Raw genomic sequence first — 15,645 nt, 5'->3', positions numbered from 1 at the left:
CTCCCACAGACTTTTCAATAAAGTACTATGTTTCTATCCCAATCTTCAAAGCTCTCCCTGTAAAGACTTAATATGAAAAGCCAAGCTGGCCATGCATACCTGGGACAGGGAGTTCCTACAACAAAGCAGAGGCAGCTGTCTCAAACTTCTCTAAGAATTACAAGCACACTCATCAATTTTTACACTAAATGTTTTCTGTAGGGATATGCATGTAGCATGACCATTAAAAATAAGCAAATTGATCAAAAGAAACCGTAAACAGAACTCTCAACTGTATATGCTTCTTCCCAAAGGAAAAGAGAAGAGAACAAATAGCTTACATCAGATGTTCATTTAAAATCTTCCTGCTGAAGAACAGAAAATAATATTTCACATGTACCTTCAGGTGGCTACAGTGCAACTTATATTTGTCTGTAAAGCAGTTCAAGATAGACAGAATATTTACTCTGCAGCTGGAAATTGGAACTCAACCTGACAGAATGCCATCCCCTCCTTAAAGCAGATGGTGCCAAAAAGAAGAGGAATAGCTCAGGAGTACCACAGTATTTAAGCAGAGGACCTCTAGGATTTTCTTCTTAGAGTGCAGTGGAAAGTCTGCAGTTTGAAAGCATCTCACTCAGCTGGAAACCTCAAAGAACAAAGTAAGAAGAGAAAGACTGTATGGAATTACCTTCTGAAACATCACAGATCACTTATTTGATGAAAGCAAAAATAACTTCATATTCTAGGAAAAAAGAAAAAAAGGACAACTATCCACCAAAGAAGCTTGTTTTGGCAAATAATGAATGCCTAAAAAATATTGTTTGTATTGTGCAAAGAACTTGTAAGTAATGTTTGTTTGCTCACCACTTAATTAGCAGTTTGAAGTGATGGGATTCTGCTGCCATTTGTGATTGTACAAATTTTGAAACTTTATTCCCCAGATGGAAAAGCTCCCAGGGGGTCATATCATAAAGCTATTCAAATGAACAAAACAAATGACAACTATCTGTACAAATGTGGAAAATGAGGGAGCTCTTATGTATGAATTATTTTATGTAACTCTTGTTAAATGCCTCTGTTTACTTGTGTAGTATGTTTTTCCTTGACTGCATAGGGGTAAATCAAAAGAGGCTGTCAAGATGAGGAGCATGAAAGTGTCAAATATATCAAACTCCTTTAGACATGATGAGGACCCTCAAAATGGAGGAGTTCTCTCTTTCTATCCATCCAGCCTGGTAATATTTATGCCTATATGTAAATCTAAAGAGAGTCTGAAATCCCAAAGAAATAATGAGACTGGCCAAAAGGAGAAATGCCAGGGAGCAGTTGGTGTGCTGCCCAGAATGCAGATACTGACTTGGATTTTTCCCAGTTATCTACATGCACCTGAGACAGAAGTGCAATCTGTCCACCTTAGAGGAAAGCCACTCCCAGAGGATTAACATATAAGTAGGCTCCTAAAATGGCAGGAATCCCAAAAGGGCTCCACCCAGGCCTTCCACTCCCCCACAGACCTGCAGAGAAGCAGCATATGCAGTCCAAAAGATTAGGTGAGTGCAACTGCACCTGCCCCTGCACTTGCACAAGCTACGCCTGGACTCGCTTGCCTGAGTAAACTAACACAGCTGCCAGAGCACAGAAGCCTTTGCTGCTCTGCTTTCATCACTGCAGGGCTCTACACACTTCACTGTCACAACTAGGCTTGGCAGAAATGGATATGGGGGAAGTTTCCATCCCTTCCAGAACAAGATTGAAGCATAGATAACATCTGAGTCCGGACACCGCACTGCTGTGATTCCCTGTGAAATACTCCAAATTCTTGGTAGAGGAGTGATGACTATGGTTCTGCTGTATCAGTAATTTGCTGCTGCATGGGCAAACAAAGTAAAGGTTTTAGCAGATGCCAAACCCAGCTGGACTCAACCTGTCGGTATGCTTAGGAGATGGGAATTTGCATCTCTGAAAGTCAGTCCTAGAATGGCAGGATTGTGCCAGTAACTCAGAGCAAGTTATGGGTCCTTGCTTGTTACCCATGGGGACAAAAGGAGGTTAGTGACCAGCCTGGTCTGTGACCAAGTCTGATGAAAAACAGCTGAGGACATGGCTTGTGACAGGATTTAATTCTGCATGATTTTCAGCTCCAACTGGAAGGTAATATACATGTCTTAATTTCCAAAATAGTTGTTATTTAGGCGCTTGTTTTCACAACACTACAAGGAACAAGGACATGTTTTTTACCATAACACCTGCATGGTATCACATGGCCTTGCTTCCTGGAATTTTATATTTCCATCTGAAGCTTCCAGTTTTCCTGGACCAGAGATGACTATGCACTCACCCTGCAGCTCTTACAAAGGACAGCCTTCACAGTGACACAGTGCTGCAGACTTAGAGTGGCCTCCCAGGTCACCAGGTCACCTGCATCCAGCTGTACCTGGAGAATGACAGCTTTGCACCACTCTGGTCCAAGGCTATATTAAATCTATTCTCAAGACATCTGACTAGTTAATTAGAAACCACACTTTCCACTTGTAGATGAAAACTTGGTATCTTTGAAGACACTGAGCACAAAGGATGGATGTTTGATGGAGGGAGTTTCCCACTAAGAAAATATATGGAAATTTTAAATTTCTCTGTGAGCTTGGAGGGGGAGAGGAAAATACGGATCATGGAGAAGCATGAAGGAGGACTGGCATGTAAATGGGACATGCTGTTGCTGAAGAAGCTGGCCTGTTGTGGGCCTGTGAAAAAGCCTGAAAAAACATAGGGCATTACACATACCCTGATAACATGGTCTTACATACAGCCTCCTACTTCATTTTTAGTTTTTAAGATATTAGATTGCTAGGTAGTTATTTTCCATTGTATCTATATGAAATATTCACAAAATAGAAAAGTTAGTGAACTCAGGCTCAGGGTAGTAAGAAAGCATTGGTAGTTCATTAGTATTAAGTATGATTGCATAAACACATCTGAAATGGAAGCTGTACCATTTCACCAGGGAGTGAAAAAAAGTGGAATACAAACAAAAATATTGCCATCACCTAAACGGCAAGACAGAAAGGATGTGTTCTTTTCAAAAAGCTGAGGAAAACAGCTTCCTCCACTTTTTTTCAATTCTTCAGAATTGAATCTAGCAATGAATGAAATTTTTTCTATTTAACAAAAGCATAGGGCATTGGTACTTCTCTAACTGCAACATTTGCAATGGCATCACCATTGCTGAAACACAACATAAATGATAATTTAGGCCCTGTTAGATATCTTTCAGCTGGTCTTGAACCTCATCATCTATTTTCAGGAGCAATCTGCTCATCTTTGACACCCTAAAATGGCAGAAATCAAAATGTTATTATGTTGTAAGAACAACTGAAAATCAAGGTCTTGAATTTGATAAGAAAACTATAACCTCACTTTATATTCACGACTCTGCCTTCCACAAAATGTAATTTAAAGGGAGAATTTAAGAACTTAGTATTGGAAATACTTCTTCCTACAAGTAAATTTAGCTCATAGATCCTACTAGATTCTGCCACTAAAAAAATTGAAAGAAAATAAAGAAACAATAGGAAGAATATAGATCATCAACTTCAGTACTTTCCCGGTATTCATATATGAGAAATAGAACTCTAAGGGCCACAGTGGGCAAATATATTTATACTTAATAATCATTAATGTGAAGAGCAAACCATAGAATTGCAGCAAAACACTTGTTGAAAATGACATCCAAAAATTTTGAGAAAGAGGGTTGAAATGGGGAATAAAGTGCGTAGTTACAGAAACAGTGATGGGTGTTCAGAAAAGAAGACAGTTTGAAATATTTTAAAAACCAGTGAGTGCAACTCTCCTTTCACTGTTACCCAGAGAATCTTTCCTTGGTCTGACACCTGGGTCAGCGGGGCCAAAACTTTATATTGGGGTGGACAAGGCAAATAAGTCAGTGAAACAGAACATGAGGTTAAATTTTGAACAGGAAGGTTAACACTTCCACCAGGTCTTTTCATTACAGAATTGCAGATTTTCACTTCTGTGATTTGTGATTCAACTTTAAAGCATAAATTTACATTCCATCATATGTATTTTGTTCTTCCATAATGAATCTACATGAATCTAGCTTTTCATTGTGCTATGAGTATTCCCAGAAGAAAAACACAACTCTGTAAAATCAGTGTGCTGATGCACCCTGGCCTGAGCACAGGAGCAGAGAATATGTACAAAATGACACAATCCCATCTTTGAAACTGTATTTTGTACCTGAGGTAGCACTGCTGGTCCTTGTCCTGCCAACCTCTGCAAGGAGCTGACCTGAGGAACCTTAATGGGCACTGCAGTGATCGTTCCCAAAGTCTGTTGGAAGAAAAACATTTGAACACAGCTTAAAACAACTGCAAAGCTTTCCCAGACAGAACCTCTCCAAGCCAGCAGTTCCCTTCCAGCTCTTTTTCTCTTCCTGGGTGCCATGGCTGAAGGCTTTCTAGGCAGCAGACTGTTTTCAAAAGAGATCTGAAATGCACCACAGTGACATGCATCGGTACGATGATGCATTTCATGGTAGCCAGGGTCACAAAGAGATATTTGCTGTGCCTCAGGAAATAGTAAATACTGAATTATTAAAATGTAAAGCTGCCTATAAATCTACTACAGCACACTGCCACACAACATTCAGCTGACACTTGGTCACTTGGGCCAACACAGCGTCTATTACTATCAATGTTCATTTTTGTTACTCACCCTTTTCTTAGTTGCATACCAAATTTTTAAAATCTTATTTAAGATAGGATGGAATAAATGGATAGCTTATAAATTTGTGATTAGGCCATATATGTAAAGAAGACAGCTAACTTTTCCATTCCACATCTTTCATCTCTGACATCAGTTAATAGAATAATGGAATGACTTGGATTGGAAGGGACCTTAAAGATCACCCAGTTTCACCCCCCAACAAGGGCAGGAATACTTTCCACCAGACCAGGTTGCTCCAAGCCCCATCCAACCTGGCCTTGGACATTTCCAGGGATGGGGAAGCCACAGCTTCAAACCAGAAGTTCATTCTTTAGTTAACTGGCCAATTTTCTTAAGGCAAAGCTATGTAACTTTTATCTAGCACTTGGTTATTGCTGTTGGGACGACACAGCAATATAAGCAAACAGATGATTGGCATTATAACAGCAAGAGACACTTAGTACTGAACACAAAATCCTATCAGAAATAGGATTTTAGAAATAGCCAATATGGAGAAAAATATAGATTCCACCAAATTTCTCAAAATTTAACTCTGTTCTAAACCAAGGTTTTGGATCACAGCCAGCAAGATAAAATATGCTGTTATTACCCCAATATGGTAATGAAATTTGTCAGTCGAAAAGGAACTATAGCATAATCAGCTCAAGGAAAGCGAAACTGTGTCATATCCATGCTGATATTTTCTCCCCAGAACTCACCCACAGAGTGGCAAAACAGTCTATTTCATTCTGTCTCCAGTGTTTGATAAGAAATAACAAGTGTATTCAGGCAGAATAATCTTAATAAACTTCTCCTACAGCGTTTATATTTTTACCTCTGCTACTCCTGTCAGAGACATTTGGGGGTGTGATGTTGTACATCCAGCAAAGATTAACATTTGAAAAAGATTTGCCTGAGTAAAACAACAAGGAGAGCTGAACAGTTATAAACATGCAAGACAATTTTTCTTGAGTACTCATGGATTACCAGTACCCTGGATTATCCATGGAAAAATATACTGCATTAAAATTCTGTCTCAAGCCAAGAGAAGAGGGAAGGGGGGCAGAGAGAGCAGCATTGTCATCCATGGATGATAAAACAAGCAAGTTACACCTTCCTTTAGAAACAAGATTCTGGCAGCAGGGTCGGGAACAGAAGGAGGTATTTCTGCCACAGTTTCCTTATAGAGTGACACGTGGACTGAAAACAATGGGAAGGATCTGACTGAACAACTTCATTGCCCTGTCTACCCTATCACAGCCTCACACATTGGCAAGAATCTCTACTGCAGTCTGGGGAGAAGGAGAAATTGAGCTGCCACCTGCTGCTATGGGCATTTATTAGACTTATCACAACATCCTGCTTAATATTGGCATGAACTAATAGTTAATTAATAATCAATTCAGCCCAGATTCAGATTTTTAGGGTAAATACTGAAGTGAACTTTCCAACTCATGCTACAGGAAACCTATCACAAATAGGATCTATATTTTCCCTACTATCCCAAATGAGATTTCTTTCATCCCACAGTGAAGTCCAAGGTTTACTAGGAAATATCAGGGGCACCACTGCTTCTCCTGGGCTGTACAGATATCCTCTACAGAAAGTTAAAAATTCTTCTTTCTGGAAAGCTGTGCTTTAAAGGCTGCTGCCTCTGACCTTGCAAACATACATTCTAAAATTCCTATTCCTACAGATACACAAGGATTTGCAAATATTTTCAAGCTGGACAACAAAATATATGATGGTTGGCATGGTGATGTTCAAGGTTGGACTTGATGATCCTGGATGTCTTTTCCAACTCTAATGATTCTGTGATGCCATTAAAATACAAAGTGCTGACACTGAATGAAATTTGGAGCTGATTATAAAGATAAGAATGAAATTACTGAGATGTTAAGTAAGACAGAGCTAGGGATTGCTAAGACACACAAAAAACTCCATGTCTGAGCAACAAAGCTCTTCTCTTGTATTACTTTAAATATCTTCAGGGAATAAAAATCAGTTAAGCAACTACAACAGAATGACTCTGTCCTGTGCAGAAGAAGCTCATGTTGGCCCCTGGGTGCACTGCTGTACCAATTCTGGTTCAGTTTCAAAATAGTGAATGATTGAGTCAAAATAAATGGGAATGAGAGAACAAACAAGAAACACCATAAAACAACTCTGTACTGTTGCCTCAGCCTCATTTAAAGGCAAAGTCAGGATAAATCATCTGTGGGTAGTGGAGAAATGAACTATCGTCAGTTCTGTCACTTGCACTTTCAAAAATTTAATCAGATTTATTTTCCTGAAGTAGCACTTCAGCAGTGAACTCAAAAGTACAAAACCAAATAATGGCACTCCTAAGTTATGAAATATTCATTGACAAAGATGCAACCCTCTGTTTACAAATGGTTTTATAGTAAGGAACTATTATTTAATATTCAAGGAAACAATCTCAGTATAGAAATCATATGGCCAAAGAAAAAATCAGAACTTCAATCTCATGTTAATATTAGCACTACAGTATGTTCAGATAGACATCTAAGAATCTCTTTTATTTTTCACTATTTATATTGTTTTGTTACTATTTCTCAGCTTGGACAATAAATAGCTCAAGCTATTCAAGAATTCAATGACCTCTATACTTTTCCTGTAACACATTTCATCTGTTACATCCTGGTACTTAACTTAGGTCAGTATTACTGTCTCCCTTTTAGTGATGAAAAAAATCTAGATTTAGAGGTAAAATGATAATGGTCAGGGATAGAGTGTTGTGCAGGTGGAAATTCCAGTATCTTATCCATTTGACTGATCACCTGTGAACAGAGAGCTCCATCCCAATGGCCTAATTTTTAGGCATACCAGGATGTCTCCATGACAATGGGTGAAAGAAGTGAAGTATGAAACAGGGAAACCCACTTGTAGTCTCTGCAACAAATGAGATGCAGGTGCCAGAATGGGTGGTTGGGCAATTTGGCTCTGGGTCCAATTTACACTGCTTTGTTCTTGTACAAGCTGTATGCAAATGAGAAGATAAAACCACTTGCCTGGGAAATAAAAACATAAGTGTCCATATCTGATGCCCTTGGCCACACAATGAGAGCTGGACAAATTTCCCATGGCTCAAGCTATGACATGTCAAATCCTGCTCACACTCCCCTTTGCACATCAGCTCAAGTTGGGCCATCAGCTCAAGCCCATGGGCTTCAGGAGGTGACTAATCAAGACACCTCCCCAACAGACAGAAAAATAAACTTTTGTTCCTCCTGTTAGCAGAGCCACCTGTTTTCATGCCCATGTCTAGGCCATGGTGAGCCTGATGGATCAAAGATTTGCACTCACTGATTCCACACTATCATCTTTATCCATGGGGACCTTTTTCTTTTCTCCTTCTTCTTTTCAAGTTTATCCAAAGAGCAAGTTGGTGCACATTCTTATAAACCTCTAATTAACAAGCTGAAAAGACATTTTTCTGGCAATGCTTGACCTTTAAGCATTCTGTACAAATTTATTGATACAAGCAGAAACAATAATTTAAAATATTATTTTAGGAGTGCTGAATAGCAGTACTTTTGTAAAGCTAAATGAGTTTCTTATTTCTACATTTACAGCTCTAAGCACTTTAATGAAAAAGGTCCATAAAAGTCAAAGATATTTCTGAATCTCTCCTCTGTCTAAAGCTACTTGGGCTTTTCTGGCGACTCCTAGAGACATCTACAATATGAAGGGACGGGGGAAAGTGAAGAGCCAAGTTGCAGTTGGCCTCAGGTTTGATTGCATGCATTTAAACCAGACTTAGTACTTTATTGGTTGGGTCATTTTCAAACAAGAACAAATTCATCAGGTGTATTTCTTACTGTCTAATTCACTAAACATTATATCCAGAAGCATTTTGGGAGCTCTGATCTTTTGCTAACTCTTACCTCAAGCTGGCACTGGATTGGAACAGAAAGATCAACCACTCCATCCCTCAGTGCAGGAGTTACTGGATAATGTGGCCAGGACATAAGACACTTCCTACCCCTGTCTCCAGTGATCTTCAAATGCAGACAGGGATCTGGCATGTCAAGGACATGGTTTTGGTTGAGCAATTCACAGATGCTCTCAGACAGGAATGCAACAGGCCCACTGTGGAGGGGACCTGCAATCTCCATTGGGTAAATGTAATCCAGCTGTATGTTCCAAAGGGTCACACTTCAAATTGCAAAAACATGTGAAGGGATCCAAATGAAATCATCCTTTTCACTGTTCAGCTTATTCAGTAAGAAAGTAGCCATAACTAAAAATAGGAAAACGAACTCAAGCCCCCAGACAAAAAAAAAAAAAAAAAAAAAAAAAGCAAGCAGAGTTCCTCCAATTCAACCAAAAGAAAATGAAACATTTAGGAGATACTGCCAAGTGAAGTTAAAAAAGATCACTTATTGCCATCATTTCTATTAATGCCTTGCATTGTAATTACAGGAGTAACCAATAGGAGTTGGATTCAATGATCCTTGTGGGTCCCTTCCAACTCAGCATATTCTTTGAAGCTCCTATGATTTTCCTGCAATAAATCAACACCATCCCAGGATAAAGGCTCTCAAAGACAACTGAGGGATAGAAGTGTGGGGAAAGTCAGAAGTGGAAGACATAAAAAGTGATACAAAGAAGTATGGCATGGCCAGAGAATAAGAATTCAAAGGATGCAGTCTAGAGACTGTCCGAGGATAGAAGGCTGTGGCAGCAGAAACAAAGATGCGACAAATGTTTAAGGACTTATTGCTACAATTCATTATCTGTACAAACTCATTGCAGAGCTTGTATCCATGAGCAGTTTAAGATTAGATCACAGATGTAAAGCTGCTAGGGGACATAACTGTTCTCCCATTCCAGAGTTACATCAGGATAAGTAAAATCACTCCAGTCAATCACTAAAGAGAATCAGAATCAACCAGTAACAGAAGGTTAAAGAGACACACAGTTCTAAAGCATGTTACCAAAATGAAAGTTTAACACGAGAACATATGGGTTTGCTGTATCTCAGCTGAACGGTTCAATTATTTGGGCTCAACTGACACTGCACTGCTGGATTATTTGCAAATTATTTTATACTGACATCAATACTGCAGCACAAATATTGTGTTCCTGCAATGAATTATGGAAATACTAATCTTCTTCTTTTTAAAGAACATATGCATCTTTTTAAGATCTAGGTCTTCTTTGTGTTGAACCTAAGCTATAAAAAAAATGTTTTTGTCTGTTATGTGTTCAATATTGGCAACAACAGTTTTACAGAATGGATTTTTAATGTGGTAGTGACAGGGGAACAGATTGCTATGGCAACAGCAAAGACGAAAATTCTTAACCTGAATGGATCATCGCTGAAGTAATTGCAGGGGTTTTTTACCCATTCTACATCCATTTTACAACTTGAATGCTGCATTCAGCCTTGAGCTTGTTTTATATAAATGCCGAGCACTATATGCAGCCTCCAAGTTGATTTGACCTAAAACTTGCTGCCCCTTCCCTCATGAATTCTGAATAACTGCTGTCCTAAACATCTGAATATTATCATTTTTCCATGGAGTCCACCAATAAAAGCACCAGGCTTTCAGATATAACTTTGAGGTTCCTTTAACACATGTTCAGATATATATTTTTTCTTTCCTTCTAGACTCAACTTGCATAAAAATCGGTGGCAAACACTTTATTTTCAAAAATATGGTGAAATCACTGTGCATGGTATTTCCAATAAACTGATAGAATAAGATATCAGTTTCACATTTCATTGTATTCTAAAGAGGCAGTTATTTCAGACACATATTTTGTGAAAACAGTAATTTAATTGGAATTTCATAGAAATGTAAAGGTTTCTTTTACATGTTTTAAAAGTGTTTGCTCTTCCCAGTTCCTCTCCCTTTACTCAGAATTCATTAATCATGCTTTCATATGGAATTTATGATTGTTATGAAGTAAACAATTGGAAATACATGTCCTGTTGCTTTTTCAAAAGATCAATATTTTTAAAACCATCCTTTCTTTGGCCACCAAAAATACGGTTTATACCAACTCTCCTTATAGCCAATTAACAATGACTTGGACTTTTGTCTCTCTGCATGGGGGTAGCCATAAGCAGTAGGAGGAAAAGTATCACCTTAAATTCCACACCTGCTTTGAAAACCAAATTCTTGGTTGCTGCTGAGGTTTTTGTACTCATCCCTTTCATCACCACTCATTTGCAAGGAAGCCCAAAGTGGTATCACAGCTCATGCAGGTATTGGAAGAGAATATGCAGAGATGAAGCAAGAAATATCCTGCTTTTCCTATGGCTCTCAGACTTTTCTACCATTATCTCTACTTCTTGCCACTTGCACATTGTCATCTGGGTGCACTGAAAAATACTAACTCTGAACACTTTGTAGGTATGTATTCTGGCAAAGGGAAAACAGAATGAATACAATCCACATTTTTCCCCATTTCTGATTACTTACACAAGGAGGCAGCTGTGCAAATGCCTACTCCTAAACACAATTTGCACCGTATCATTTACTGGTCAGTAGTTTATTTGATACACCCTTTTTAAAATCAAAATAATTATAAATGATTTCTACATATATTATAAAAATAAATTTTATAAGATATATACACCTATTCTTATTAGGATTTTTTTCCACAGGCATTAGATCACACTCTAAATTTCTGAATCAAAAGAAAATAAAAAACAAAAAGAAAGTTTTGATGTGCCAAATGCATTAGCATGAATATACTTGTTCTGTGATTTGTAGCCTTATTCACAAACCATATTTAACTAATTAAGTCTCCACCTCCTGCACAAATGAGCATAATGTCAATGAATTGCAGCAAGACTCAGCAGCTGTGATCACACCTATAGTACCTTGCTCAGATGATTCATAAAAGGTTCACTGTTTAACTACTCAGCTGTTCCAGGTTGATGTGGCTTTTAATGACTAATGTTTTCAAATTACTTAGTCCGTGTTCACAGTTTGCAGAAATATTCCCAAGTAAAGGGAAAATGCATGAACAGTGTCACACAAAGCAGTTTCACACCTCTGCCTCAAGAGAGCTCAGGCAGAAGTAAAAATCTCCAACAGACCCAGCAGCTACTAAAGCACCACTGTCCTACCACAGCTGCAGGATATGAAGACTACAATATGAAAAGGGAAGGCAATGGGATGAAAAATAAAGGAGGAAATGATCATCATCCCTTAGTGATTTAGAATCCTCACCTATTAGAATGGCCCATGCAGCCTACTAGCAGCTACTGAAAAATTAGAACTCTGTATGATTCCACCTTAACACCCACTGGGCTCAGAGCTGCTTTTGTACTCTTTGCTCTGAATGTTAGGTGTTCTTCTGTCACTCAGAAGAACTGGAAAACATGAGGGAAGTGACAACCTGAGGCGACAAGATTGTTTGCTGCCAGACAGTACCTTTTGTCAGGCCTCAGCTAAGCTGATCCAATTTGCTTAGCAGAATAAAGTTGAATTTGCTTAGGAAAGTAACAGAATAAAGACAAGGGGAAAAGTGTTTCTTAGCTAAGATGGCAGAGAAAAGTGGTGGTGGGAAGACAAAACCCACAAAGAAAATGGAATGACAATTCCAACCGTTTTTAACAAAGGAAGCTATTATATCAGTACAGCCATAACTGGATGTTGGTACCAAAAGTTACTTCCTTGAGAATAGAACTTGGGGAAAGTACAATAAAATTTTGCTTGTATTTCATATAAAGTGTGTATAAATATGACTGATTTTAAAATTATGCCCTTAGTATAGTTTGCTAGGATAAAAGAAAGGAAGCAGCAACTTTCTCAGCAAATGTTAACTTGGATGTGCAGTACATCCCATAAGTTTGCATTATACACTTTTTAGGCAGACTGCTCAGCAATATTAAGCTACTTATCCCTCAACAAAACCCAATGGAAAATATTGCTTTAGCACAACATAGTGGAATTACCATTGCTATTGAATTCCTCACTTTGGTATTCCATAGTTCTAGGACTGCAGCTGTGAAAAATCATTGCAGATACTGTTATGTAGATGCTATCTTCTAGTAAAAGAAAACAGGCATATTTAGTTTTGGAAGGTGATAAACTCTGTAGTATTCACTTACAAATGTAATTGGTTCTTTGATGATCCAAATAAAAAGGCTGTTCTTTTATGTTCAGATAGTAAAAGGATCACATAAATTTATGCCTATATAAGTAAATTAATAAATATCTACAGATATATTTTTATATAACTCTATATATTTATTTATATATATATGTGACTACATAAACACACATTTCAGAACACAATATATTACACATAATACTTTTCCAGAGTTATAATATACCAAAATAAGCACCTTTCAATGATAGAGCCAAGAAATTTTAGAACTAGTAAGCAGAAAGTCTCCTTTCCTTCCTGAGATGCTGTATTGATGTGTTTTGCTGCACTACTGATTCCAGGTGTTTGTATTTTGCTCTGAAAGAGGAGACCTGCTTCATTCCCACTGAGTTTCACCTCCCTGAGCCCTGTTCTGGAGACCAATCTGTGGTTAACCAGTTTCATTAAAAACATAGTCCATGAAAGCTGTGCTTTCCTTTCCTTCTCCTTCCCATCTCTTCCTTCAAGCAGTTTCTTGGGAGTCTAACCACCTACTCCAGAGTAGGAAGATTTCAGATCCTACACTCACACTCACACATGGCTCTGTGAATCATTTAACTATCAGAACATCCTTGGGAGAAAGACTCTTCTTCCAAGCTTTTCTGCTAAATTAGTAAGAGACAGAAGAAAGGACATGGCTTCACAGCCCAGTGGCTGAGAGAACACTTTGGGGAAAAGAGAACCAACAACTCCAATCAATGCTCTGGTCACCTTGTTGTTCAACCTTGTTGCTCACCCTTGTTGCTCACCCTTGTTATTCACCCTTGCTAACATGACAGCAGTTCCTACAATGCCCCAATGCATTTTTTTGGAATATGGCTGGTAAAAATAGAGGCACCCCCAGATTTCACCTGGGCCCAGGCCTGAATGCTACTAAGCAGAGATTGAGAATCTTTGAGCTCCAGGCAGCCAGGTGCATTTCAGCACTGAAGTTTTTCCAAAGATCTAGTCTAAAACTTATTTGCTAGAAATAAAAAAATACTTTGTGTTTTGAGCTTGCCTACTGTGCAAATCAGATGGTACAACAATAAAGCCTTCATGGAGGCAGAGCCATGGACATTTATGAGTCTTAGCCCAATGAAAGGCTGAGTGTGTATTTGCAGGGATACCATTGAAGAGATCAGGACTTCAACCATGTCACTCCCAGAGATAAAGTGGAGGATTTTTTTTCCTTTTTCTTTCTTTTTTTTTTTTTTTTTTTTTTTTAATTGGACAATCATGGAGTCATAAAATGGTTTGGATTAAAAGGGACATTATTGATCCTCCCATTCCACCCCCTGCCGTGTACAGGGACACTTTCCAATAGACCACATTGCTCCAAGCCCCATTCAACCTGGCCTTGGACACTCCCAGGGATGGGGCATCCACAGCTTCTCTGGGCAACCTGCACCAGTGACTCAGCTGGTTTCTTCCCAATACCCCATCCAACTCCACCCTCTGTCAGTTGGAAGCTGTTCTCCCCCGTCCAGTCACTATATGACCTTGGAAAAAGTTTCACTCCATCTTTCTTAAAAAGATATCCTAAATCCAAAATAATTGCCAGGGAGCTACAAAGAGAATCCTTATAGCATTAAGTGGCTAATAATGTTTTAGACTGAGTTGCTCTTACTCAAACAGGGTTATTTATCCCATGCCATTAATATTTATACCATGCCATTAATACGACCATACCATTGGTCGCAAAAGCTGAATGTTGGTAAGGGAAGTTACTCAGTTATCTTCTGCATGCAGATATGAAAGTTCTGTATACTCTACACCCTCATCCTGCAAATTGAAAAAATGTAAAAATTTGGATGAACATGTCAAAAAGCTGGTGGGTTTTTCTTTTTATAAAACATCCCTTTTCAAAGCCAATGTAATAGTAATAATAACAACAAAAATCACTAATAGCTTGCCAAGCCTATTGTACCATCATTAGGAAAATAGTTAAAGACATGCTTCTCTAGACCTGACTTCTGTGGAGATAGGCCAAACTCACACATTAGACAATGCTCAAAGAATTTGCTGAGAAATACTTTGTTATTAAGACTTACAAACTTTACCTTACTGAAGCATAAACACATTGTGATACATCAGTATATAAATTAATTCTGGTTCTATGTAATAACTTCTAAATTCAAAACCAATTTCTGGATTCAGGCTAGAAGAATGCGAGTTAGAACTCATATTCCTCAAGACTTGGCAATTCTGAGCCATCATAGTAATGGTTCAAAGCCACTTACTCAAGCTTTGAAACTCACTTAAGAATACAGATATAGCAGAAACCGGAAGCTGTTTATCTTTTCATACGTATTAGGGAGGTTGAGCTGTCCTTTTCTGGCAATAACAAATGCAATATCTAATTTTCCATATTACAGGAAAGGTTAAAAATTACACATGTCAACAGAATATAGATGACTGGCTTGTATTTTGAAAAGACAAGTGTGAGAGGAAATGAATGCAGTAATGCTTCACCCTAAAGAAAACCTGAAATCATCAAATTGGGTTGTGGGTTTTTATTAGAGCAAATGTTAACTATTTACCATATACAGTCTTCCAAAATCATAGTATCCCTGACAGATTTCTACAGTATTCTCATTACTACTATGCTACAATATCTTTCTTTTAAAAATATCTTAGTCTACCAGAACGTTATTCAAAGAAAAATTAATATTATATTAAATTAAACAATGACTTGTGGATTTATTTCACACCCAGAAGAATAGTGAATATTTAAGGTAAGACCCTTAAATCATCATTACCAGATCGGCAAACTACAGGAAGCACAATGTTGCTTAAATCCTATGAAAGCTTTCATGCACGTTCTAG

The 15,645-nt window shown here is 38.2% G+C and overlaps 1 protein-coding gene across 2 annotated transcripts in view; it reads right to left on the bottom strand.

Annotated features, from left to right (window-relative positions):
* The window catches only part of PHF21B (PHD finger protein 21B), a 163,325-nt gene that overhangs the window by 37,640 nt on the left and 110,040 nt on the right, over positions 1 to 15,645 (bottom strand). For both annotated transcript variants that reach the window (XM_056511716.1, XM_056511723.1), the window contains one exon: positions 4,237 to 4,329. In XM_056511716.1, the coding sequence (XP_056367691.1) occupies positions 4,237 to 4,329 (93 nt within the window). The remainder of the gene's footprint in view (positions 1 to 4,236; positions 4,330 to 15,645) is intronic.

This window comes from Oenanthe melanoleuca, chromosome 1A (assembly GCF_029582105.1).
Source record: "Oenanthe melanoleuca isolate GR-GAL-2019-014 chromosome 1A, OMel1.0, whole genome shotgun sequence".
Classification (NCBI taxonomy): Eukaryota; Metazoa; Chordata; class Aves; order Passeriformes; family Muscicapidae; genus Oenanthe; species Oenanthe melanoleuca.
Note: the sequence above shows the minus strand (reverse complement) of the source record. Positions and strands in the feature narration are given on the sequence as shown.